The sequence below is a fragment of the Eleutherodactylus coqui genome, chromosome 8 (genome assembly GCF_035609145.1).
Source record: "Eleutherodactylus coqui strain aEleCoq1 chromosome 8, aEleCoq1.hap1, whole genome shotgun sequence".
NCBI lineage: Eukaryota > Metazoa > Chordata > Amphibia > Anura > Eleutherodactylidae > Eleutherodactylus > Eleutherodactylus coqui.
In genome coordinates this window covers 190822950-190849375 of record NC_089844.1, presented here as the reverse complement: position 1 = coordinate 190849375, position 26426 = coordinate 190822950, and the positions used below count along the sequence as shown (strand labels likewise).

Below are 26426 nucleotides of genomic sequence, written 5' to 3'. Positions count from 1 at the left end.
GAACGGTTATAGAGAGCGGTTACAGAGAGCGGTTACAGAGAGCGGTTATAGAGAGCGGTTATAGAGAGCGGTTATAGAGAGCGGTTATAGAGAACGGTTATAGAGAACGGTTATAGAGAACGGTTATAGAGAACGGTTATAGAGAACGGTTATAGAAAACGGTTATAGAAAACGGTTATGGAGAACGGTTATAGACAATGGTTATAGAGAACGGTTATAGAGAACGGTTATAGAGAACGGTTATAGAGAACGGTTATAGAGAACGGTTATAGAGAGCAGTTAAGGAGAACGGTTATAGAGAACGGTTATAGAGAACGGTTATAGAGAACGGTTATAGAGAACGGTTATAGAGAACGGTTATAGAAAACGGTTATAGAAAACGGTTATAGAAAATGGTTATGGAGAACGGTTATAGACAATGGTTATAGAGAACGGTTATAGAGAACGGTTATAGAGAACGGTTATAGAGAACGGTTATAGAGAACGGTTATAGAGAACGGTTATAGAGAACGGTTATAGAAAACGGTTATAGAAAACGGTTATAGAAAACGGTTATGGAGAACGGTTATAGACAATGGTTATAGAGAACGGTTATAGAGAACGGTTATAGAGAACGGTTATAGAGAACGGTTATAGAGAACGGTTATAGAGAACGGTTATAGAGAACGGTTATAGAAAACGGTTATAGAAAACGGTTATGGAGAACGGTTATGGAGAACGGTTATAGACAATGGTTATAGAGAACGGTTATAGAGAACGGTTATAGAGAACGGTTATAGAGAACGGTTATAGAGAACGGTTATAGAGAGCAGTTAAGGAGAACGGTTATAGAGAACGGTTATAGAGAACGGTTATAGAGAACGGTTATAGAGAACGGTTATAGAGAGCAGTTAAGGAGAACGGTTATAGAGAACGGTTATAGAGAACGGTTATAGAGAACGGTTATAGAGAACGGTTATAGAAAACGGTTATAGAAAACGGTTATAGAAAACGGTTATGGAGAACGGTTATAGACAATGGTTATAGAGAACGGTTATAGAGAACGGTTATAGAGAACGGTTATAGAGAACGGTTATAGAGAACGGTTATAGAGAACGGTTATAGAGAACGGTTATAGAGAACGGTTATAGAAAACGGTTATAGAAAACGGTTATAGAAAACGGTTATGGAGAACGGTTATAGACAATGGTTATAGACAATGGTTATAGAGAACGGTTATAGAGAACGGTTATAGAGAACGGTTATAGAGAACGGTTATAGAGAACGGTTATAGAGAACGGTTATAGAAAACGGTTATAGAAAACGGTTATGGAGAACGGTTATGGAGAACGGTTATAGACAATGGTTATAGAGAACGGTTATAGAGAACGGTTATAGAGAACGGTTATAGAGAACGGTTATAGAGAACGGTTATAGAGAGCAGTTAAGGAGAACGGTTATAGAGAACGGTTATAGAGAACGGTTATAGAGAACGGTTATAGAGAACGGTTATAGAAAACGGTTATGGAGAACGGTTATAGACAATGGTTATAGAGAACGGTTATAGAGAACGGTTATAGAGAACGGTTATAGAGAACGGTTATAGAGAACAGTTATAGAGAACAGTTATAGAGAACAGTTATAGAGAACGGTTATAGAGAACGGTTATAGAGAACGGTTATAGAGAACAGTTATAGAGAACTGTTATAGAGAACTGTTATAGAGAACTGTTATAGAGAGCTGTTATAGAGAACGGTTATAGAGAACGGTTATAGAGAACGGTTATAGAGAACGGTTATAGAGAACGGTTATAGAGAACAGTTATAGAGAACAGTTATAGAGAACGGTTATAGAGAGCAGTTAAGGGGAATGGTTATAGAGAACGGTTATAGAGAACGGTTATAGAGAACGGTTATAGAGAACGGTTATAGAGAACGGTTATAGAGAACGGTTATAGAGAACGGTTATAGAGAACGGTTATAGAGAACGGTTATAGAGAACAGTTATAGAGAACAGTTATAGAGAACAGTTATAGAGAACGGTTAGAGAACGGTTAGAGAGAACGGTTAGAGAGAACGGTTATAGAGAGCAGTTAAGGAGAACGGTTATAGAGAACGGTTATAGAGAACGGTTTTAGAGAACGGTTATAGAGTACGGTTATAGAGAACGGTTATAGAGAACGGTTATAGAGAACTGTTATAGAGAACTGTTATAGAGAACTGTTATAGAGAACTGTTATAGAGAACTGTTATAGAGAACTGTTATAGAGAACTGTTATAGAGAACTGTTATAGAGAACGGTTATAGAGAACGGTTATAGAGAACGGTTATAGAGAGCAGTTAAGGGGAATGGTTATGAAGAACCGTTATAGAGAACGATTATAGGGAAAGGTTATAGAGAACGGTTATAGAGAACGGTTATAGAGAACCGTTATAGAGAACGGTTATAGAGAACGGTTATAGAGAACGGTTATAGAAAACGGTTATGGAAAACGGTTATGGAGAACGGTTATGGAGAACGGTTATAGAGAACGGTTATAGAGAACGGTTATAGAGAACGGTTATAGAGAACGGTTATAGAGAACGGTTATAGAGAACGGTTATAGAGAACGGTTATAGAGAACAGTTATAGAGAACAGTTATAGAGAACAGTTATAGAGAACTGTTATAGAGAACTGTTATAGAGAACTGTTATAGAGAACTGTTATAGAGAACTGTTATAGAGAGCTGTTATAGAGAGCTGTTATAGAGAACAGTTATAGAGAACAGTTATAGAGAACTGTTATAGAGAACTGTTATAGAGAGCTGTTATAGAGAGCTGTTATAGAGAGCTGTTATAGAGAGCTGTTATAGAGAGCTGTTATAGAGAGCTGTTATAGAGAGCTGTTATAGAGAACGGTTATAGAGAACGGTTATAGAGAACGGTTATAGAGAACAGTTATAGAGAACAGTTATAGAGAACGGTTATAGAGAGCAGTTAAGGGGAATGGTTATAGAGAACCGTTATAGAGAACGGTTATAGAGAACGGTTATAGAGAGCGGTTACAGAGAGCGGTTACAGAGAGCGGTTATAGAGAGCGGTTATAGAGAGCGGTTATAGAGAACGGTTATAGAGAACGGTTATAGAGAACGGTTATAGAGAACGGTTATAGAGAACGGTTATAGAGAACAGTTATAGAGAACGGTTAGAGAACGGTTAGAGAACGGTTAGAGAGAACGGTTAGAGAGAACGGTTAGAGAGAGCAGTTAAGGAGAACGGTTATAGAGAACGGTTATAGAGAACGGTTTTAGAGAACGGTTATAGAGAACGGTTATAGAGAACGGTTATAGAGAACGGTTATAGAGTACGGTTATAGAGAACGGTTATAGAGAACAGTTATAGAGAACGGTTATAGAGAACGGTTATAGAGAACGGTTATAGAGAACGGTTATAGAGAACAGTTATAGAGAACTGTTATAGAGAACTGTTATAGAGAACTGTTATAGAGAACTGTTATAGAGAACTGTTATAGAGAACTGTTATAGAGAACTGTTATAGAGAACTGTTATAGAGAACTGTTATAGAGAACTGTTATAGAGAACGGTTATAGAGAACGGTTATAGAGAACGGTTATAGAGAACGGTTATAGAGAACGGTTATAGAGAACGGTTATAGAGAACGGTTATAGAGAACGGTTATAGAGAGCAGTTAAGGGGAATGGTTATAGAGAACCGTTATAGAGAACGATTATAGGGAAAGGTTATAGAGAACGGTTATAGAGAACGGTTATAGAGAACGGTTATAGAGAACGGTTATAGAGAGCGGTTATAGAGAGCGGTTATAGAGAACGGTTATAGAGAATGGTTATAGAGAGCGGTTATAGAGAGCGGTTATAGAGAGCGGTTATAGAGAGCGGTTATAGAGAGCGGTTATAGAGAACGGTTATAGAGAACGGTTATAGAGAACTGTTATAGAGAACTGTTATAGAGAACTGTTATAGAGAATTGTTATAGAGAACTGTTATAGAGAACTGTTATAGAGAACTGTTATAGAGAACTGTTATAGAGAACGGTTATAGAGAACGGTTATAGAGAACGGTTATAGAGAACGGCTATAGAGAGCAGTTAAGGAGAACGGTTTTAGAGAACGGTTTTAGAGAACGGTTTTAGAGAACGGTTTTAGAGAACGGTTATAGAGAACGGTTATAGAGAACGGTTAGAGAGAACGGTTAGAGAGAACGGTTAGAGAGAACGGTTAGAGAGAACGGTTAGAGAACGGTTAGAGAACGGTTATAGAGAACGGTTATAGAGAACGGTTATAGAGAACTGTTATAGAGAACGGTTAAAGAGAGCGGTTAAGGAGAACGGTTATAGAGAACGGTTATAGAGAACGGTTATAGAGAACGGTTTTAGAGAACGGTTTTAGAGAACGGTTATAGAGAGCGGTTATAGAGAGCGGTTATAGAGAGCGGTTATAGAGAACGGTTATAGAGAACGGTTATAGAGAACGGTTATAGAGAACGGTTATAGAGAACGGTTATAGAGAACGGTTATGGAGAGCGGTTATGGAAAGCGGTTATGGAGAGCGGTTATGGAGAGCGGTTATGGAGAGCGGTTATGGAGAGCGGTTATGGAGAGCGGTTATGGAGAGCGGTTATAGAGAACGGTTATAGAGAACGGTTATAGAGAACGGTTATAGAGAACGGTTATAGAGAGCGGTTATAGAGAGCGGTTATAGAGAGCGGTTATAGAGAGCGGTTATAGAGAGCAGTTATAGGGAGCAGTTATAGAGAGCAGTTATAGAGAGCAGCTATAGAGAACGGTTATAGAGAACGGTTATAGAGAACGGTTATAGGTAGCGGTTATAGGTAGCGGTTATAGGTAGCGGTTATAGGTAACGGTTATAGGTAACGGTTATAGAGAGCGGTTATAGAGAGCGGTTATAGAGAGCAGTTAAGGAGAATGGTTATAGAGAACGGTTATAGAGAACGGTTATAGGTAGCGGTTATAGAGAGCAGTTAAGTGGAATGGTTATAGAGAACAGTTATAGAGAGCAGTTAAGGGGAATGGTTATAGAGAACCGTTATAGAGAAGGGTTATAGAGAAGGGTTATAGAGAACGGTTATGGAGAACGGTTATGGAGAACGGTTATGGAGAACGGTTATGGAGAACGGTTATGGAGAGCGGTTATGGAGAGCGGTTATGGAGAGCGGTTATGGAGAGCGGTTATGGAGAGCGGTTATGGAGAGCGGTTATGGAGAGCGGTTATGGAGAGCGGTTATAGAGAACGGTTATAGAGAACGGTTATAGAGAACGGTTATAGAGAACGGTTATAGAGAACGGTTATAGAGAGCAGTTATAGAGAGCAGTTATAGAGAGCAGTTATAGAGAGCAGTTATAGAGAGCAGTTATAGAGAACTGTTATAGAGAACTGTTATAGAGAACGGTTATAGAGAACGGTTATAGAGAAGGGTTATAGAGAGCAGTTAAGGGGAATGGTTATAGAGAACTGTTATAGAGAACGGTTATAGAGAACGGTTATAGAGAACGGTTATAGAGAACGGTTATGGAGAACGGTTATGGAGAACGGTTATGGAGAACGGTTATGGAGAACGGTTATAGAGAGCGGTTATAGAGAGCGGTTATAGAGAACGGTTATAGAGAACGGTTATAGGTAGCGGTTATAGGTAGCGGTTATAGGTAGCAGTTATAGGTAGCGGTTATAGGTAGCGGTTATAGATAGCGGTTATAGAGAACGGTTATAGAGAACGGTTATAGGGAACGGTTATAGGGAACGGTTATAGGGAACGGTTATAGGGAACGGTTATAGAGAACGGTTATAGAGAACGGTTATAGGGAACGCTTATAGGGAACGGTTATAGGGAACGGTTATAGGGAACGGTTATAGGGAACGGTTATAGGGAACGGTTATAGAGAACGGTTCCATGCACCTATTGTCCTCACTATGGGCCCCTGAGGTGTGACAGCGGGGAGCTGGTCATTATAGATTTCTGAATACCTGGAGGAAATCCACTCCAACAATCGGTAATTACAGCTTTCATTTCCATAAAAATCATTAGATATGAAACAAGCACAATGTGAAGACCAGTCCAGGTGATACCTTCAGGTTGTCCGGGAGCTCCGAGCGCCCAGCGTAGCCGGGATTCATGGTAATAAACACTGCACATGTGGGGTCCAGTTTTAGTTCCGTCCCCTCAAATACTAGACGGTTTGATCCTGTATTGATACCTGAAAATATATCAATCGTTATGTAATAATAATACTCCGCACTTCTGGGATGAAAGCACATGATCAGGTATATGAAGACGTACCTCTTTGTATTGTAAGGATCTGCTGTGCAACCACTGACAGCACTTCTAAATCTATTCTGTTGAACTCATCGAAGCAAGCCCAGGCCCCGCAGGAGAGTAACCCCTGGCAAGAGAGGAAGAACGACACGTTAGATCTACATACACCCAGCCCATTGCCTTAAGGGAAAACCTTAGCCTTAGTCCCGAGTAAGACCTTTTGGGCTCCAACCAATGTATGACTGTGATGGCGGAGGGATGTAGCCCATCTACTCAACCGCAGTATGGACAAGCGGCATGCAGAGAAATCCCACAGCACCCACCATGCCATATAGTGTGATGGGAATCTGAGAAGCACCCCATACAGGACTTCTGATGCCTGGGGCCACATCCCCGCCAGCTTCTCATCACGGCTGCTTCTGATTTTAGTCATAAAGAATGTGCAAATATACAATGCCAAGAATTAGACTCTATTCATATCAGAGACTCCGGCACAGACCCCGCACGAGACGCCGGACAGGCGCAGGAACCGAATGGGCTGCATAATAGTCAGTGGGGTTGGTTCGGCACGCATCCGTCCAACAGCAGGGCAGAACTGACTGCCTAGCGCAGCCGTGAGTTCAGCTGAGAGGGTTCACTCCAGGATAAGAGTAGGCAGGTAACCCCCGCAGCACCGGGACAGTTTCTGTTTTTCTCAGCATTTCATCAACAATCATACATATATATATTGTGAGACGGTGACCGGCAAGGTGCTGGAGGGCAGGTATGTGTCGCCTAGGATGCTCTCCTATGCTGCCTTGGGGAGCGCTTGGGCAGATGCGTGCCACCGAGCAGCCTGGGCTCGGTGGAGGAAGCCGGCAGTATAGTGTTAGTAGCATTAAGCCACTAACACGTTGTAGTCTGTAAGTGGCTCCAAGCCACATAATCCGGGCCGGCTTTTCCTGGAGTGACCAAAGCGAAGGGTGGGATGGTCACTCCCACGTACCAGGTGAGGCTGGTACCAGGCCATATAAAGCCTGGGCCTACAGGGCCAGGAGGAGAGCTGAGACCTCTGCAGGTCTGAGAGTTCTGGCTGGCTGTGTGCAGGAGCCATTTTGTTACCAGTGTGTAGACAGGGACGCTACATGTATAGTAAGTGCTCAGACGAGCAGGAGTTACGTTATGTTTGCCTGATGTTAAGGCCTGTATTTTGCTTTTGTTTGCTTGGAAATAAACCCAGGCAAAGCCTGGCCTAAAGACTTTATCCTATGTGTCACTGTCTCTGACTGCTTATGCCCAGGTTGCTACCGATCCTAAACGCTAATCCCTCACATATGGTGTTTGGATGCGGGCAGCGGTCTTAAAGAGACATACACCAATTAATGGACATTTTGCTGCAGCAGCTGGAGAACCGTTGCTAAGGGCAACTGCCCAAGAGAGATTGACTGGAGAGTGCTGTAACCCCCATGTCCTGGGTGAAAGCTGCAATGGCACAGCCATCAGATACTGCCAAGATGGAGGAACTGATAAAGCAGCTGGTACAAATGAACGTGCAGCAACAGCAAGCGTTGGCCCAGCAGCAACAAGTGACGGCGACCCAGCAAAAGATCCATGAGGAGGCCATGAGAGCTCAGGCCGAGACTAATGCTCTCCTGGCGCAAGGTGTGCAGAGGTCGTCTGGTTCGCTCCCCACCACCCGTACCGCGGTACAGACGGCCTTACAAAAGATGACGGCCACCGATGACATCGAGGCCTATCTCGCGGTCTTTGAGAGAGTGGCCGAGAGGGAGAAGTTACCGGCGCCTCAGTGGGCTGAGGTAGTAGCGCCTTTCCTGACGGGAGAACCCCAAAAGGCCTACTTTGACCTCGGTGAGCAGGATGCCAAGGACTATAATAAGCTCAAAGGTGAGATCCTGGCACGCTTGGGCGTGGACACCCATGTGCGGGCCCGACGCGTACACGCCTGGACTTTCAGGGACGACCTACCAGCTCGCTCCCAGATGTATGACCTGTTCCACCTGGTGAGAAAGTGGCTGCAGCCGGAGGAGTCGTCCCCGGCAGAGATCGTACAGAAAGTGGTTCTGGATAAGTTTATACAATCCAGCAATCCAGCGCTGGGTGGGACAAGTAGGTCCCCAGGACGTGGACCAACTCGTGAGCGTCGTGGAGAGGTATAAAGCCACGGAGGACTTACTGCAAGCCGTGCCTCCTGGACATTCCAACCCCGGGAACAGCAAGTCGGCTGGAGCCCTTGGTAAGACTGTTCCATATGTAAGGGGTGTCAAAAGTGTCCCAAGGGGAGGCGGCTCAGAGGGGGATCGTTTGGGGCAGAGGAGGAGCCCCAAATGGACATTCGGGTCCCGGGTAGAACCCCAAGGAGACCGGGCCCCCATACGATGTTGGCGCTGTCATGAGCCCGGGCATCTTGCTGCCAACTGTCCACTTACCGTGGAACCAATGGACTGTGACTCTGCCCGGCGGAGGTCGATGTTCGCACGGCCAGTGTGTTCTGCAGAGACTGCGTCAGAGACTGATCGACCATTATGTCACCTAAAGGTGAATGACTTTGCGGTGACAGCTCTACTGGACTCAGGGAGCTTGGTTACGCTGGTGCACTCCAGCCTGGTCGATCCCACAACCTTCACCAGCCGTCGCATGGGGGTTGTTTGTGTGCATGGGGACACCAAGGAGTATCCTATTGCCCTTGTACGACTTGATACTCCGTGTGGACTTGCCACCCATGAGGTGGGCGTCGTAAAATCCTTAATGCACACCGTGATCCTCGGGAGAGACTTTCCCCTATTTTGGGACTTGTGGCGACACCGAGGGTCGTCTGCAAATAAGGTTCATGATAATGCAAATGTGTATGATGTGTGTCCAGAACCGTTTGACCCTGAGGGTACAGTTCCAGCAGTAGGGGTGACCCAAGAGAATGGGGATAACTTTCCCTTAACAGTACTAGCGGGTGAGACGGAGGTACAGGACGAAGTGGTTGCTATGCCTGACTTAGAGGTCTCATGTGCCAATTTCGGAACTGAGCAGCTCCGAGACCCCACCTTAGTAAAAGCTAGGGAAAATGTTAAAGTAATAAATGGGGAGCCTCAATTCCCAGGGGCTGATACTGTGTTTCCACACCTTGCAGTCAACCAAGAATTGTTGTATCAGGTTGACAAGGTCCGTGGGGAGGTTGTGGAACAGCTGGTGTACCTCAGTCCTATCGTAGGATGGTCTTAGACCTGGCGCACAAGCATGTGCTGGGAGGTCATCTCGGGAGCGAAAAGACTAAGGAACGCACCCTTCAGCGTTTTTTCTGGCCTGGGGTACATGGTGATGTAAAACGGTACTGTGAGTCGTGCCCAGGGTGTCAAATAACAGCTCCTATGCCCCATTACCGGAACCCCTTAGTGCCCTTGCCCATCATAGAGGTGCCGTTCGAGCGGATCGCTATGGACCTAGTTGGGCCTTTGGTAAAGTCTGCCCGGGGTTACCAACATATATTGGTGGTTGTAGACTACGCCACCCGTTACCCCGAAGCCGTTCCTTTACGCAATACGTCATCCAAGGGTATTGCAAAGGAACTACTTCACATGTTCTCCTGCACGGGCATACCTAAAGAGATCCTAACGGACCAAGGAACCCCCTTTATGTCAAAGGTCATGAAGGAATTGTGTAAGCTGCTGAATATTAAGCACTTACGGACGTCTGTGTACCACCCACAGACGGATGGCCTGGTTGAGAGATTTAATAAGACCCTAAAAAGCATGCTAAAAAAGGTAGTCAATAAGGATGGGAAGGACTGGGACTGTCTGCTGCCATATTTAATGTTCTCAATCCGTGAAGTCCCACAATCCTCCACTGGGTTCTCTCCCTTTGAATTAGTTTATGGTAGACATCCCCGAGGGCTCCTTGATGTAGCTAAGGAGACCTGGGAGCACGAGTCCACCCCCTACAGGAGTGTTATTGAACACATCTCCCTCATGCAAGATCGAATTGCGGCGGTCATGCCCATTTTAAGAGAACATTTACAGCAGGCTCAAGAAGCCCAAAGCCGGGTATATAACTGGTCCGCCAAGGTGAGAACCTTCAACCCTGGGGATCGGGTACTAGTGTTGGTGTCCACCCTAGAAAGTAAATTCCTAGCAAAATGGCAAGGGCCCTATGAAATAATTGAGAAAGTCGGAGAGGTAAATTATAAGGTATACCAGCCAGGTAGGCGGAAACCAGAACAGTTGTACCATGTAAACCTAATTAAGCCATGGAAGGACAGAGAAGCCCTGACTGCAGTGAGCACCCCCCATGGTGGGGTCCCAGAGGTGTGTGTATCAGGGTCCCTGTCCAAATCCCAACAACAAGAGTCGAGTGAATTTATACAACGTAACTCAGATGTGTTCTCTGATATACCAGGGCGTACTGGTGTCATAAAACACGACATTATAACTGAACCAGGGGTAAAGGTTCAGTTGAAACCGTACAGGGTTCCAGAAGCCCGCAGACGAGCCATCTCAGAGGAGTTCAAGAAAATGCTAGACCTCGGAGTAATTGAGGAGTCGAAAAGCGAATGGTCCAGCCCTATCGTGCTGATACCAAAACCTGATGGCTCTCTGCGCTTCTGTAACGACTTCCGGAAGCTAAATGACGTGTCAAAATTTGACGCATACCCAATGCCGAGAGTGGACGAGTTAATCGAGAGACTGGGTCATGCCAGGTACTTTTCCACTCTCGACCTTACTAAAGGCTACTGGCAGGTTCCCCTTACAGAGAGCGCGAAAGAAAAGACTGCGTTTGCCACACCAGAAGGGTTGTTTCAGTACATCTGCCTACCCTTCGGTTTGCATGGAGCCCCAGCAACCTTCCAAAGATTGATGGATATCATACTCAAACCCCATCGTCAATATGCGTCAGCATATTTAGATGATGTCATCATCTTTAGCGAAGACTGGGACAGCCATCTACCCAAGGTACAGGCAGTACTGAACTCCCTTAGAAAAGCAGGGCTCACAGCAAACCCAAAGAAGTGCGCCCTGGGTCTTTAAGAAGCACGATACCTGGGGTATATAATAGGTAGGGGTATTATAAAACCCCAGGTCAATAAAGTTGAAGCCGTTCAGAACTGGCCACAACCCACAACTAAAAAGCAGGTGAGAGCCTTTTTAGGCATTGTAGGGTACTATAGGCGGTTCGTACAAAACTTTGCTAGCATAGCAGCGCCCCTAACAGACTTGACCAAGAACAGTAAGTCAGTCATGGTCAAGTGGAACCCTGACGCAGAAAAGGCGTTCCAAGAATTAAAACGGGCCCTCTGTAGACGTCCAGTGTTAGTCACACCCAATTTTAAAAGGGAATTTATTGTCCAAACAGACGCGTCCGATGTGGGACTGGGAGCAGTTCTGTCCCAAGAAGTAGAGGGAGAGGAACATCCCGTAATTTATCTGAGCAGGAAGCTCACGCCACCGGAAAAAAATTACAGTATCGTTGAGAGGGAGTGCCTAGCCATCAAGTGGGCTCTGGAATCCCTAAAATACTACCTGCTAGGTCGGCACTTCAGGCTGATCACAGACCACTCCCCCTTAACCTGGATGTCACAGGCAAAAGAAAGAAATGCCAGAGTCACTAGATGGTTCCTGACCCTTCAAAATTTTAGCTTTTCGGTAGAGCACAGGGCCGGAAAGCTACAGGGCAATGCCGATGCCTTATCAAGGACGCATTGCATGACGGCGAAAGGTGTCCAACCCCACAGGCTCGAACAGAGGGGGAGGGTATGTGAGACGGTGACCGGAAAGGTGGTGGAGGGCAGGTATGTGTCGCCTAGAATGCTCTCCTATGCTGCCTTGGGGAGCGCTTGGGCAGATGCGTGCCACCGAGCAGCCTGGGCTCGGTGGAGGAAGCCGGCAGTATAGTGTTAGTAGCATTAAGCCACTAACACGTTGTAGTATGTAAGTGGCTCCAAGCCACATAATCCGGGCCGGCTTTTCCTGGAGTGACCAAAGCGAAGGGTGGGATGGTCACTCCCACGTACCAGGTGAGGCTGGTACCAGGCCATATAAAGCCTGGGCCTACAGGGCCAGGAGGAGAGCTGAGACCTCTGCAGGTCTGAGAGTCATGGCTGGCTGTGTGCAGGAGCCATTTTGTTACCAGTGTGTAGACAGGGACGCTACATGTATAGTAAGTGCTCAGACGAGCAGGAGTTACGTTATGTTTGCCTGATGTTAAGGCCTGTATTTTGCTTTTGTTTGCTTGGAAATAAACCCAGGCAAAGCCTGGCCTAAAGACTTTATCCTATGTGTCACTGTCTCTGACTGCTTATGCCCAGGTTGCTACCGATCCTAAACGCTAATCCCTCACAATATATATATATATATATATATATATATATATATATATATATATAAAACATTGCTGTCACTATAACCAGGACCACATATCACCACCTCAGCAATTATATCTAATCAGTATGTGGTTATTAAATAGCATCACTATGTACAGACCAATATTGTCAATGAGACCACCACAAAAGGTTTAAATAGTACCTCCACACCATGACCACTACCTAGTGACTGAATACTACTACCTAGTGACTGAATACTACTACCTACACAAGGGCGAGCGCGATATCGGGCCAGGAAACACAGCCCACTATTGCACTCGTTAACCTGCGTTTTACCGGCAGCTGATATTTCCCTCCATTCATCCTGCAAACATCCGGCTAGTTCTCTCACAGAAGATGCATCAGGCCGTCTACAATGGTACAAGGAGCATCAAAATTGGACAATTGAACAATGGAAGAACGTTCTATGGAGTAACGAATCACAGTTATAGCATCCTTAAATCAGTTGGATGTTCCTGCGTGTGGAGGAGCCTGAGGAACACCTTGTGTCTGAATGTGTTGTGCCAACAGTACGGTAGAGGTTCCTTTATGGTCTGGAGATGCATTACGTGGCATGGTCTCGGAGTGTTGGTTGTAGTGACAAGAACCATAAACAAACACAGAGGTGTACCCTGGCATTCTAGACAGTAATGTGCTGCCAACAGTGTGACAGCGCTCTGGTCAGCCACACTTCAAACAAGACAAGGTGTCTTGTAACACATCTGTGTTACGTTGGTTTGAGGATATGGATCTTCCATGATTGGCCTCGTCTGCACAGAGTCCTGACCTGAACCTAACTAACATCTTTGGGACGAACTGGAACATCAAGTCGGGAAATATGAACAGCGTCCATTTGCTTTGAAAATAATTGCAGGACAGTTGCAGGATGAATGGAGGGAAATACCAGTTAAAGTGTATCAGAGGTTAGTAGAAGTATGCCAATGTCATTAGGCCCCACTAAGTAATAATGTATATTAATACTACTCGCTGAGGTGTCCCATTACCGATATTACCAGCATATGGGCACCATATGGCAGTATATACCAGATCTATACATGTGCTCTGCAGACCATATCACAGTAGTCATATCCAGTAAGGTGACATTCACAGGTTTCATTCTCTTGGACTGGAGTCATTCACTGTTCCCATCTTTTCATCCAGCTGAGACGTTTATCATTACTTCTGCTGGCCATGAGTTGTCTATGCAGACCCTGCACCACTGACATCTTTGTTTCCTCACTCCAGAGGAGTCAGCTACCTGCTGAGCTGTCACTTCACATGCCTGCCAGCAACCACTCTGCACTTTGAGGATTGCTCTTTAAACTGGTAAAGTTTGCCTTTGTTTTTCTGGGTTGGCAGGGTGGGGGAGGGGCTCGGGGTTACTGGTCATCCAGGGCACACGCCCCAAATCCAGGACTTAGTAACGACCCTGTATCAGTTCATATCTTCAGCTTTTTTATCGGCACGGCGGTTTGTTGGACGGTTTATGTGCAGCAAGCTGTAATTTTTATTTGTACCATTTTGGGTAAATTTAATGTATTGTACAACTTTTATAAAAATGTGGGAGCGCTGGGAGAAAAAACACCTCAATTCTGCCATTATTATTTGTTTACAGAGTTAATCATGTAGCATAAAATACATGATGATTTTTGGTGGCTTCATATGCTTACAGCAATACACAATTATTTTTAGTTTTTTTTAAATTTTTAATGTCCATGTAGGGCAGTGGTGGCGAACCTATGGCACGCGTGCCAGAGGCAACACGCAGAGCCCTCCCTGCTGGCACTTGCCGCTGTCAGCCGCTCACCACGTTAGTGAATACCAGCTTCACTCAACAGCGCTGATCCCAGCATGCAGCCGGGATCCTCGCTCCTCTCTCTTGACTTCTACTTGGTTCCGCAAAAGCAGGTGAGCAGGCATTCGGCAGCACACACTGACGTGATAGGGTGCACCTGGAATCAGTGCCAGCAGCAGCGCTGAACAGAGGAGCAGCGGCTCTTCCACGAGGAGCAGGGGGTAAATATATGGGTCTCATGAGGGACACTATTACTACTGGGGCCACAGTGGGATGTCACTATTACTACTAGGGCCACTATGGGGTGTCACTATTTCTGTTGGAGGCCGCTGTGGGATGTCACTATTACTAATGGAGCCGCTATGGAGTGTCACTATTACTACTGGGGTTGCTGTGGGATGTCACTATTTCTACTGGGGCTGCTGTGGGATGTCACTATTTCTACTGGGGCTGCTGTGGGAGGTCACTATTATTACTGGGGCCCGCTGTGGGATGTCTGTCACTATTACTACAGGGACCGCTGTAGGGTGTCACTATTACTACTCGAGGTCACTGTGGGGTGTCACTATTACTACTGGGGCCGCTGTGGAGTGTCACTATTACTATTGGGACCGCTATGGGATGTCACTATTACTACTAGGGCTGTTGTGGGGTGTCACTATTACTACTGGGGGCCGTTGTAGGATGTCACTATTACTACTGGGGGCCACTGTAGGATGTCACTATTACTACTGGGGCCACTGTGGAGTGTCATTATTACTACTGGGGCCACTGCGGGATGTCAGTATTACTACGGGGGCTGCTTCGGGATGTCACTATTACTACTGGGGCTGCTGCGGGATGTCACTATTACTACTGGGGCTGCAGCGGGATGTCATTATTACTACTGGGGCTGCTGTGGAATATCACTATTACTACTGGGGCTGCTGTGGGGTGTCACTATTACTACTGGGGCTGCTGTGGGGTGTCACTATTACTACTGGGGCTGCTGTGGGGTGTCACTATTACTGTTGGGGTACAGTATGTTTACACGTGGCAGAAATGCTGCAGAATGTACTCAGCGGAAATTTCTGTGGAAAATTCTGCAGCATTTCTGCATCCAAAAAGCAGTCAAAATCTGCACCCGGTCTATTTTGAAACAGCCCTTTCCTTTTTGGAACGATGGTGGTAAAATCATACGTCATGATAAGCCCTCCCCCTTGACATGTTGGCACTTTGAGATAAATAAGTGGGTTTTGGGTTGCAGTTTTGGCACTCTTTCGCTAAAAGATTCGCCATCACTGATGTAGGGGATTTGAACATGCAATGGCATGATCTCAGAAGTACTGCAATATGTTACTGTTTATCAAAGCAATCACAGCCCATGGCAGACCCGGATGCTATTGACTGGCGTCTGGTTGCCAGAGCAACCTATAGTAACATAGTTTGCAAGGCCGAATGAAGACAATGTCCATCTAGTCTAGCCTGTTTATAAGCCCTACGTGATGATGTCACAAAGGGAGTGCCCGCCTTTTCTGAACCCTTTACATGCCGCAGTCCACATTGATCATAATGCGTAAGGGGTTAACAGAGTGGATCGGTGTTCTCAGTCATAGACGACTTCCACTGAGGATTGCACGGGCTCAGCTTCAGAGACTACAGCATCCGTAGGACGTCCATTTGCAAGAACCCCTTCCCAGACAAGGCGTAAACTTACATCCTAGGTAGGAAGGGACTAAAGGGGTATTCCCACAAGTGACTTGTATGACCTATCCACAGGATGGTGATAAGTCTGATTGGTGGATGTTACCCTCCCCATCGTTCCCCGCGGTGAGAAGGAGCATGCACGCGATCACTGCGTCCAACTGGATATGAACAGCCAGTGATACTCGGCTATCTCCAGCAGGTCCACCGAAGTGAACGGAGCGACCGCTTGTCTGATCGTCCGCCACTCCATGCAAGCTTCTGCTCACTAAAAGTGGGTGAAGGGGAAAGCCACACAAGACCCCCATTCTTGTATCGCCTATCTTGTGGGTGGGTGATCAGTGTCACCTCTTTAAGGAAGATGGCCTACTGTACCCATAGAACATGTTTATCCACACATGTGTGTTAATATGGATCGGGGACTGGGACCCCACAATATTTCCAGGACAACAAGGGGGGCGCCCTCACACTGGTGATAAAGTCACGCACTTTTTGAGTGATGCGAGAGTGAAAACATAGAATTATGAAACCAATGATTTGCAATGGTTTCCTTTACATTTGCGATGTTTTCACTCATGTGATGTTGCGAGGAAAAAAAATTGTTGCATGCCTGATCTTTGTGCGTTTAGGGTTTTTTTTTATCTCCCATGTTCCCCTATGGAGCCAGGAGCAGCACAGTCTTAATTTGAGCCTGTAATTCCAAGCAATCATTTTCAGCACACAAGTAAAGTAAACATACTTTCACATCTAATGCACAGAATCGGCTAATCCCTTTAAGCCCGCTAGCATATATGGATTTGGCCAATTATGCTTTAATTAAAGAGGCACTCATTTTTTTCTATTTAGGGGAAATCCATCACAATATCAGTGACCTCTGCATCCAGGTGTGTAACTCGTCCCCTCTAGGCTGTGTATAGTGCACCGTACTTCTGGCCTCCAGTCACATGACCAGCACTCTGACAATGCTCTGTGCCCTGCAGTTGATGGGGCAGATTTCTTTCCCATAACACATCACAGTACAGCTTTCATTTTGAATAGCAGAATACAAAAGCAAAAGACATTTTTTTCTTAAGGCAGTTGATACAAATCTGCCCCATTAACTGCAGGATGCAGAGTGTTGTCGGAGTGCTGGTCATGTGACCTGGAAGCCAGAAGAAAAGTGCCAAATGCACAGCCTGGAGGATGAGCTGCAACACTGAATTCTTCACAGTAAAGTTCGGTAATCTGATGGATTTCCCCACAATAAGAAAAATCCAGAGTGCTTCTTAAAAAATAATGCCCATGAGCGAACAGTACTACATACTTGTCACATGATAGTGCTAATCTCATCACTCCATTAGTTCACTGCACTGACATGATTGTACCACATAGTGTATATTGGGTCTGTGTTGGTGGGCTCCTTACAGTAATAGACGTGATACCTTGAAAAACTTTCCTAATGCAAGGTAATCCAATCCATCGGAACAGTTGAAAACAACACATTGCTTAGCCACAGCTTTTGCCAAATCCTTGGTAGTTTCTGTTTTTCCTGTGCCGGCTGGTCCTTCAGGAGCTCCTCCCAAATGAAGATTGAGGGCCCCAAATAAGGTTCTGTTATAAAGACAGAGGTGATTTCTAATAATTGTTTTCATTACAGAAATTATAATCCACAGAGATTGAGTTTAAATACGGAAATACAACGAAAAAAGACAAAATTGTAATGTTAGAAAAACATATATATGTATATTGTAGTAGTGCAGTACACAGAAGGGCCTGTAGAGGGCTGCAGGCAGGACTTCTGGTGCTAGGGTTAACACCAAGGGGTGGAGCAGGAACTATATAAAAGCTCAGTTTCTAACAATCTCAGGGGGAAGTTACAGCTTGGCAGTGCAGGACAGACTGCAAGCTGAGGTCCAGTGTGGACCAGTTGGGTCTGTCACCTGGTCGGACGGAGGAAGATGCCCTCCCGACGCCCCAGGAGGGGTTAGTGACAGAACCCTGTGGGTTGTGAGCTCTAATACTTATTTTTGGACTGTCTATGTTTACGTTGTTATGTGCTGTGAATAAAGGCTGGCAGGAGCCAGATTTAAAGAGAATCCACACCTCTGGAGCATTTCTGCATGGCTGGTGGCCATTCCTGTACCAAAGGTGGGCGATCCCATGGCAAGCAGACCCCAACTTGTTACAATATATAGAATTTGTTAACACTCCACTTGTGGAATCATGAGTACTAAGAGTAGAGTTGGTGCCTCTTGCACCTCTAACAGCCTGTTCTCTTTTTTATTACTCCATGTTACCCCTTTAAGGCAAATGAATGTACAAGTATGTCATTGGTCGCCGGGTGGGCATCGAGTAGGCTAAGACCTGACAATCACCCACAAAGGCCACGATCAGTGCTCGCTCAGATTGGCCATAGGTCCACTTGGAAGCCTTGGTTCCATTCAAACTTGTATATTTGTACATATGTTACGCATGTAAATAAACTGAGCAGGGTCTATGTTACCAAGCATTATGTGCGTACAGCCCTTTTGTTTTCTATGGGTACATTCGGAACGTAGTACATACGCAATATCATCACGTTTGTACGGCATTTGTTACGTATGTTGCTAAGAAACAAGAGAAGAAAGTTAAAGAAAAAAAAAGTAACTAGGAAGCCGGAGCAGGACAGCATGTGGAAAAAAATGTGTTCATGCACAGACAAAACAGCGACAATACGCAGTTCCTTGGGCCGGTAAAATGTATTACTGCACGGTGGTGTGAGGCCGGCCTGATGTGCAGTAGAATAATGTCCTATACACCAGCCCTACTGCAAGGGGTCATCACAGCGCACATTCACCGACTGCTGCAGACATACTACCATACGATGATCTTCCGGCTGGAGAAATGTCTCTTATGTAACACGCAGATTGGGGATTTCCTGCAGGAGATATCTGACCAGACCCCCGGTCACCAACTGCTTCCCCTCATTCTAGATGCTTTATTACCTGTAGCATCTGTCCGTTAGTGGCGTGATCACCAGGCGGGGTGTGTTGCCAAGATACTCATATCCATATTGTAATCCAGCATTGATCATTCTTGTTTGCAGATGTCCTTCCTGCGTAGAAGTGAAACACATGCTTTAGAATATGCAGGGTGACGTTTGTATAAAACCTCATGTGATATTGTAGTTATTGCACTGTGCAGTGTTGGTGGTAGCGCCCCGACTCACACAGACCCTTACTGAATAGACGTGTGACAAACTCGAAAATTCTGATTCCAAATGTCAACTACTTGTTGTCCTCCTGTTGGTAATATAATGCTGAGCTGTTTCGGACCATCATGGTAGATACATCATTATTCGCTGTCTAGCCATGTCCAAGTCACTTACAGCAGGTCCAAAAAGTTTTTACACTTTATTACATTTTATGTTGTGGTCTTGTGCAAAATAAAAACATATTCCAGTTGTTCCCCATCATTCTGCACCTAATACTATATAAAGTGGCTACAGAATGTTAGTTTTTTCCTTTTTTTCAAAAATTCATGAAGATTTCTAACATTTTGCAGTGACCTGAGTACAGGGGTGTGAAGTATTCACACCCCTGTACTCAGGACTTAGTTGAAGTCCCTTTGGCAGAGCTTACGGCCTCCAGTCCTCTTGTAGATAATGCCACAAGGTTTGCACACCTGGATTTGGGGATGTTCTGACATTCCTCTCAAGCTCTGACAGGTTGGATGGGGGCCGTGTGTGGACAGCCATTTTCAATTCTCCTCAGAGATGTTCTATCGGGTACAAGTCAGGGTGGTGGCCGGACCACTCAAGGACATTCACAGAGTTGTCGCCACGTCCTGAGTTGTCTTGGCTGGGGTCCTAGGGTCACTGCCTTGTTAGAAGACAATGCTGCCTTCTACCCAATCTGAGGTCCTTTGCGCTCTGGATCGGGTTTTCATCATCTCTGTACTTTGCTCCATTCAGCTTTCCATCCACCCGACCAGTCCTCCCTCCCCCAGCATGATGTGTCACCACCAAACGTCACCATAGGGATGGTATTGAGCAGGTGATGAGTGGCGCCTGGTTTCCATCCACCCTGACCAGTCTCCCCTCCCTTAGCATGATGCTCCAACTCTAGGCCTCACTGTAGGGATGGTATTGGGCTGATGATGAGCGGCGCCTGGTTTCCATCAACCCTGACCAGTCTTCCCCTCCCCCAGCATTATGCGTCACCACGAGACGTCACTGGTGGAGGGGATGGTATTGGACAGGTGATGAGCGGCACCTGGTTTCCATCCACCCTGACTAGACTCCCCTCCCCCGGCATGATGCTCTACCACCAGGCTTCACTGTAGGAATGGTATTGGGCTGGTGATGAGCGGCAGCTTGTTTCCATCTACCCTGACCCGTCCCCCCTCCCCCACATGATGCTCCACCACCAGGCCTCACTGTAGGGATTGGGCAGGTGATAAGCGGTGCCTGGTTTCTTCCAGACAGAACACTTAGAAGCCTAAAAGTTCCATCTTGGGGTCATTAGACCAGAGAAGCTGGTTTGTCGCAGTCTGAGGGTCTTTTTTCGTAACTCCAGGCAGCTTTCATGTGTCTTTTACTGAGGAGGCTTCTTACTGGCCGCTCCACCATAAAGCCCAGATTAGTAGAGGCTGCAGTGATGGTCGACCTTCTGGATATTTCTCCCATCTGCACACAAGATCTTTGGAGCTCAGCCAGAGTGATCATTGGGCTCTTGGTCACCTCTCTTACCAAACCCCTTCTCCCCCTTAGTTTGGGGGTCGGCAGCTCTAGGAAGAGTCCAGCTTGTTCTTCCATGTAAGTATTATGGGGGCCGCTGGGCTCTTGGGAACTTTCAGGGTAGCAGAAATGTTTTTGTAGCTTCTCCAGATCGGCGCCTCCACACAATTCATTCTCTGAGCTCTGCAGGCAGTTCTGTCCTCCTCACAGCTTGGTTTTGGCTGTGATATGCATTATAAGCTATGAGAACTTCTATAGACTGGGGGAGGGGGGTATTTTAAAATTACATCCAATCAGCTGAATTTCCCACAGGTGACTCCAATCAAGGTGTAGAAACATCTGAGACGATCAAGAGAAATAGGAGACCCCAGGGTGTGGATACTCAGGTCACTGGAAAATGTTAGTTTTTATTAAAAAAAAACCAAAAACACAAAGATTTCTAATATTCTGTTGTTACTTTGTCATTACGGGGTCCTGAGTGCACAATGATGGGGAAAACAAGGCCACAACATAACAACATGTTAAACATAAAAGGGTCTGAAGACTTTCCAGCCCCCCTGTACATTTGTAGCCATTCATGTTCCACCTCCTGCAAGCCTATACCAGACTAAAGAAATAACATTTCAGAACATGAATTTCCCAGCAGCTCCAATACAGACGGGCAACTTTAGTGAACTGCTCCATCTGGACCTGTTTCAGATCCACACACATCTAGCAACCCCATTGTCGCCCTGGTGCTACATTGATACAGATATATGTTAGCTGCTTATAGATACTTGCACTCTACCCATACCTTACTCCCTACCTATCTTTATGTCTCTCGCTTGGTCTGAGATCCCTCCCATGGTGCACCGTGCACCAAATACATTAAAGTATGTTGGGCCGTGTAATAGATTACTCAGTATATTCTGTATAAATCGTGCCCCTGGCCAGGCTCCCATTGTCGATAGTTGGATGCATTTACCTTCTCAAGGTGATTTTATTACCCAAAATTCAATGTTATCCATTAATTCCCTATATACTTCCCTCATGGCGTATTTAAGAAACTTAACTACTGTATTCTACATTAATTTACAAGCAGGCAAAACCAGCTTGGCTAATTTTACAGAACCCATGGGACTATGGGGGTATGGCAGTCCTGGACCCCCAACTTTATTATTTAGACCAACTCAGCCAGATTCTATACCAAGATGAATGACAGAGTTGCAGACAGATGCCTCATATAACTGACCCTAGGTATGACTGTGTCTACCCTTTCCAACAAGCACAACCACCACATGACTCAGGCCTGGCAAATATGGACCAGAATTAGGACCCACTTTGGGGACACCAAACTTTATTCATAACCTCCAATATGGTACAATTCCATACTGTCTGAATTTTGGAACCTGCCCAGTGAAACCCTATGACTGTCATATGGCATTCTCTATCTGGGCCAAATAAAGTCCCTCACTGGACTTAACCCTTTCCAATCCAATTTGTATCCTGGTTTTCCTAGGGGGCTTACTCTTTTTCTGCTGTTATACAACGGCGCTATATGCTGGCTAAAGCCAGTACTGCATGAAGTGACAAGTTGGATAGGCTCCGACAGCAGAGAGGCTGGCAATATACAGTAAGAGAACCCCGACGGACGTCTTCCAACATCAGAGCTGTACAGCCTTAAATTAAAATGTCTTAAAGCAGCAGACAGTGGATTAGAAAGGGTTAAATTGTTCTGATACTGAAAGGATAAAATGCTAAACCCACTCTCTTCCTAACAATATGCTCTTCAGATAGTTCAAGCTTCACCATGCCTGCCGCATGTAATCTAGTCCCTTGTCCACTGAATGCCCAGATTCTTCTGTTCCTACACACATAAGGTACCATGTACAATGTTTTCTTATGTATTGATGGGAGAAGATTGTAGATTGGAGCAAGTCCTGCTGGGAAATGTATACAGGAGCCCTTCTTCAGAAGAGTGGGAGGAGGCCTTGAAGGTTCCTACGCAGCTATCTCCTTGATACCCAACAGGAACTATGCAACTATATCCTTCACCATTCATATGTGTCTATAACGAGTGTAGATAGAGACAATATATGCCTCAAATGCCACGAGGATTTGGGCACTTTGTATTGCTTTATTTGGCTATGCCCTCAGATTCAATGTTTCTCACCCATACCCCCAGCCCCAAGGGCTGTTTACTTGGCATATATTTAATATACCTCATCTGTCATCGGCTCAACACATATTGCTACATGACACTTTTTCAGGCCAGAAAGTTAATAGCTAGATAGTGGATGAACAACCAAAGGCCACATTGGTCCAACGAATCAGTGTTATGAATTCATCCCCCCATATTTAGTTACTGCTATACATGCACCATGGTACCGGCAATAAATTCTGTAAGATTTGGGATCCCTGGCATTCTATCTCAGTACAGAAGGCCTTTTGTCCTCTTTGTGACCCATCATGACATGTAGGCTCTTGCCTTGTCCCATGACCCCACTCATTATATCTGTCCTAGGTCCCATAGGGTCAATGTTTCTATGCAATATCACTACATGAGCTATGTTGTTTCTGTAGTATTTTGTTATAGAACTTGCTACTAATATGGGATACTGTATTCCATTTGAGATGTCTAGTTCCAATCTCTGTCTCAAGCATTTCATTTCTAGTCTGGACTTTATACTACATCACATGAAAGGAGACAAACTGCCAAATGCAACTTCACCGGTGTGAACTGTCCTTTGCATCAGATAAGTTACGGCACACCAGTTTTTGTACGTATTACTACCTTTGCCGGCTCCTGCTCCTGGGCGGCTGAGCGGAGATCAGTTGCAGAATACTGCCACGCCTGTGGACAGGCAGTTACTCTAAAAAAGGCATTTGTTGAAGAAAAAACAAGTGCAGCTCATATAAACAAGAGTGTATTCACACTGATTGTAGGCACGCTGGAGGTATACCTCGCGGGAAACCTCAAATACATGACGGAAGTCACCATTTGGACATACAGTGGAATCCACTGCCCATGTTAAAAACCGAAAACATATAATGTAGCAAGAATAGAGCCCCGAGGCTGCCCACGCTATCCCATCCAGCACAGAGGACGTATATTTGCAGTACTGGCCAGCGGAGTAAAGCTACACCCTTGGCCCACCTTGGCTGAATGGGAGCACGTGGATAAGTTTATCGTATGTGCCAAGAAGAGCATGAGTATACCCTAAGGGCTCCTTCACACGGGCAATCATGATTTTGCGGAGAGAACATCGTGGCAAAATTCTGATTTTTAACCGCGATCTTTGAGCATCAGCGCTGCTTTTCTTGCAAAAACATAGCTGAAACTTGCGAATTTTCTCACACATTTTTCCAAGTGATTTTGCAGCAATTGTTTAGCGAAAAGTCAATAGGACTTTCTAATGTTAAACACAAAAATCATCCCTAGCTGGTGAAAAGAACAAAGAAAAAATCTTTACTCACCTATCCGCCGCTCAGACGCGTCCTCCGGCTGGCTCTCCTGCACTGCTGTCCAGCACTTTCAGCAGGTGGGGATTTAAACACCCCAGCCTCCTGAAAGGGCTGTGCTGATTGGCTGAGTGCTCAGCCAATTACAGGCAGCCCTTAGCTATTCATCAATGAATAGCCAATTACAGGCAGAGCTTAGCTATTATTCATCAATGAATAGCTAAGCGCTGGCTGTAATTGGCTGAACGCTCAGCCAATCAGCACAGCCCTTTCAGGGGGCAGGGATTTATAAATCCCCGCCTGCTGAAAGTGCTAGACAGCAGTGCAGAGGAGCCAGCGGGAGGACACGTCTGAGCGGCGGAGAGGTGAGTAAAGTTCTTTTTTGTTTGTTTGTTTTTTTTTACCAGCTAGGGATGATTTTTAGGGAAGGGCTTATATTTCAAGCCCTTCCCCGAAAATCATGCTGCGGGGGTTGCCTAAAAACCACTGCTTTCACTGGGGGCCGGCAGCAGCAGCACCAACCCCATTGAAAGCAATGGGATAGCATCCTGGACTTCTGCCACAGGGGATTCCTTCAGCCCCGTGGTCCCTGCGGGGATGAAGAAAACGTCTTCCACAGCTGTGGCAGAAGTCCGCGATATATACTCCATGTTTTCGATGGGGCTAGTACTACTGCCGCTGGCCCCATTGAAAACACTGGCGATATTGCAGCGTTTTTTTGGCGCTGTGAGTGTTTTCACTCACTCTCGCAGTGCAAAAAATAAAAACGCCAGTAGGTGTGAGCCCTATTGCAGAATGCTAGGACACACCACCATTTTTTTCCCCCGCAACATCGCATAAGTGAAAACATCGCAAATTTGAAGAAAACCGTTGAAAATCATCGGTTTCATAATTCTGCATTTTCACTCACCATAGCATCGCTTAAAAACGTGCCATTTTCTTGCCAGTGTGAAGGCGCCCTTAGGGTGGACACCCACTTGCATTTTTCTTGCGCGTTTTTTTCACGCGATATCGCTGTGTTTTTTTAATGCGGTTGTCAATGGGACTTTCTACTGTTAAAAACACATCACAAGTTTGTGTTCTGCGATATGTGTGCAATGCGTTTTTAACATTGACAATCAAGTAAAAAACGCGCAGGAAAAACGCAGGTTAGTGTCCACCTAAAAAGAGCATAATATGTGAGATGGTGTAAACAAGGAGCGTATGAGTGAGGCTGCAAGGCGGAGGTATGGGGTCTGCCTTTTGCCCCAAACTTTTAAAAATGTAATAAAATACAACCACGGTTTAATAAAAAAAACAAAAAAAAAAAACATTGTGGCAAAATTGCATCGCAGTCGTTACATGAGGACTCATCCGGAGGCACTACTTATAGTTTACATTAATAGGACTCATCCGGAGGCACTACTTATAGTTTACATTAATAGGACTCATCCGGTGTGACAATGTTGTGGAGGCTTTCTGTGACCCCCTTGTGTGTGCGGCCGAGCATTATCCTGCTGGAAGCCGCCATAAGAGGAACATATGTCACTGCAGGATGTCTTGAACATATATCGCTGAGCTGTCATTGTCCCTCGTACCACTACTAGGGGGGAGTGACTGTTGTAAGCGATGGCCCTCCAGACCATCATGCCAGCAGGGGGCAATGTGCTGCGCCACAGCAAAGGCAGGATTGAGGATGGACCCTGAGGTCTCCAGAGATGACCACGGACGTTGTCAGCGCCCAAATTAACCCTGGATTCATCTCTGAAGATAACCCGTTTCCGCTCCGTAGCGTCCAGTTTCATCGTTCACGTTATCACTGCAAACGGAGGGGACGGTGGGGGTCACAGGCCATACATGTAATGGGGGCGACGGTGGGTGTCAGAGGCCATACATGTAATGGGGGCGACGGTGGGGGTCAGAGGCCGTACATGTAATGGGGGCGACGGTGGGGGTCAGAGGCCGTACATGTAATGGGGGCGACGGTGGGGGTCAGAGGCCGTACATGTAATGGGGGCGACGGTGGGGGTCAGAGGCCGTACATGTAATGGGGCCAGGCAACCAAATGTCCTTCCGCCAAGCACCTGGAAATGGTTCCAACAGACACAGGGGTGTAATGATGGCACCCCCTGTCTCTGGATGGTGCCCCCTATCTCTGGATGGGGGACAAGGAAACAGTCGGAGCTGCTGGTGCTTGTCGGACAATTAGATGCTCCTCTCTACT

At 45.9% G+C, this 26426-nt stretch overlaps 1 protein-coding gene across 1 annotated transcript in view; it reads right to left on the bottom strand.

Moving 5' to 3' along the window:
- Positions 1 to 26426, bottom strand: part of DNAH7 (dynein axonemal heavy chain 7) — a 499785-nt gene that overhangs the window by 260483 nt on the left and 212876 nt on the right. Inside the window, exons 23-26 of the mRNA XM_066577151.1 lie at positions 19050 to 19159; positions 17508 to 17676; positions 6290 to 6392; positions 6079 to 6206 (exon numbers count right to left, since the gene is read on the bottom strand). Of these exons, the coding sequence (XP_066433248.1) occupies positions 6079 to 6206; positions 6290 to 6392; positions 17508 to 17676; positions 19050 to 19159 (510 nt within the window). The remainder of the gene's footprint in view (positions 1 to 6078; positions 6207 to 6289; positions 6393 to 17507; positions 17677 to 19049; positions 19160 to 26426) is intronic.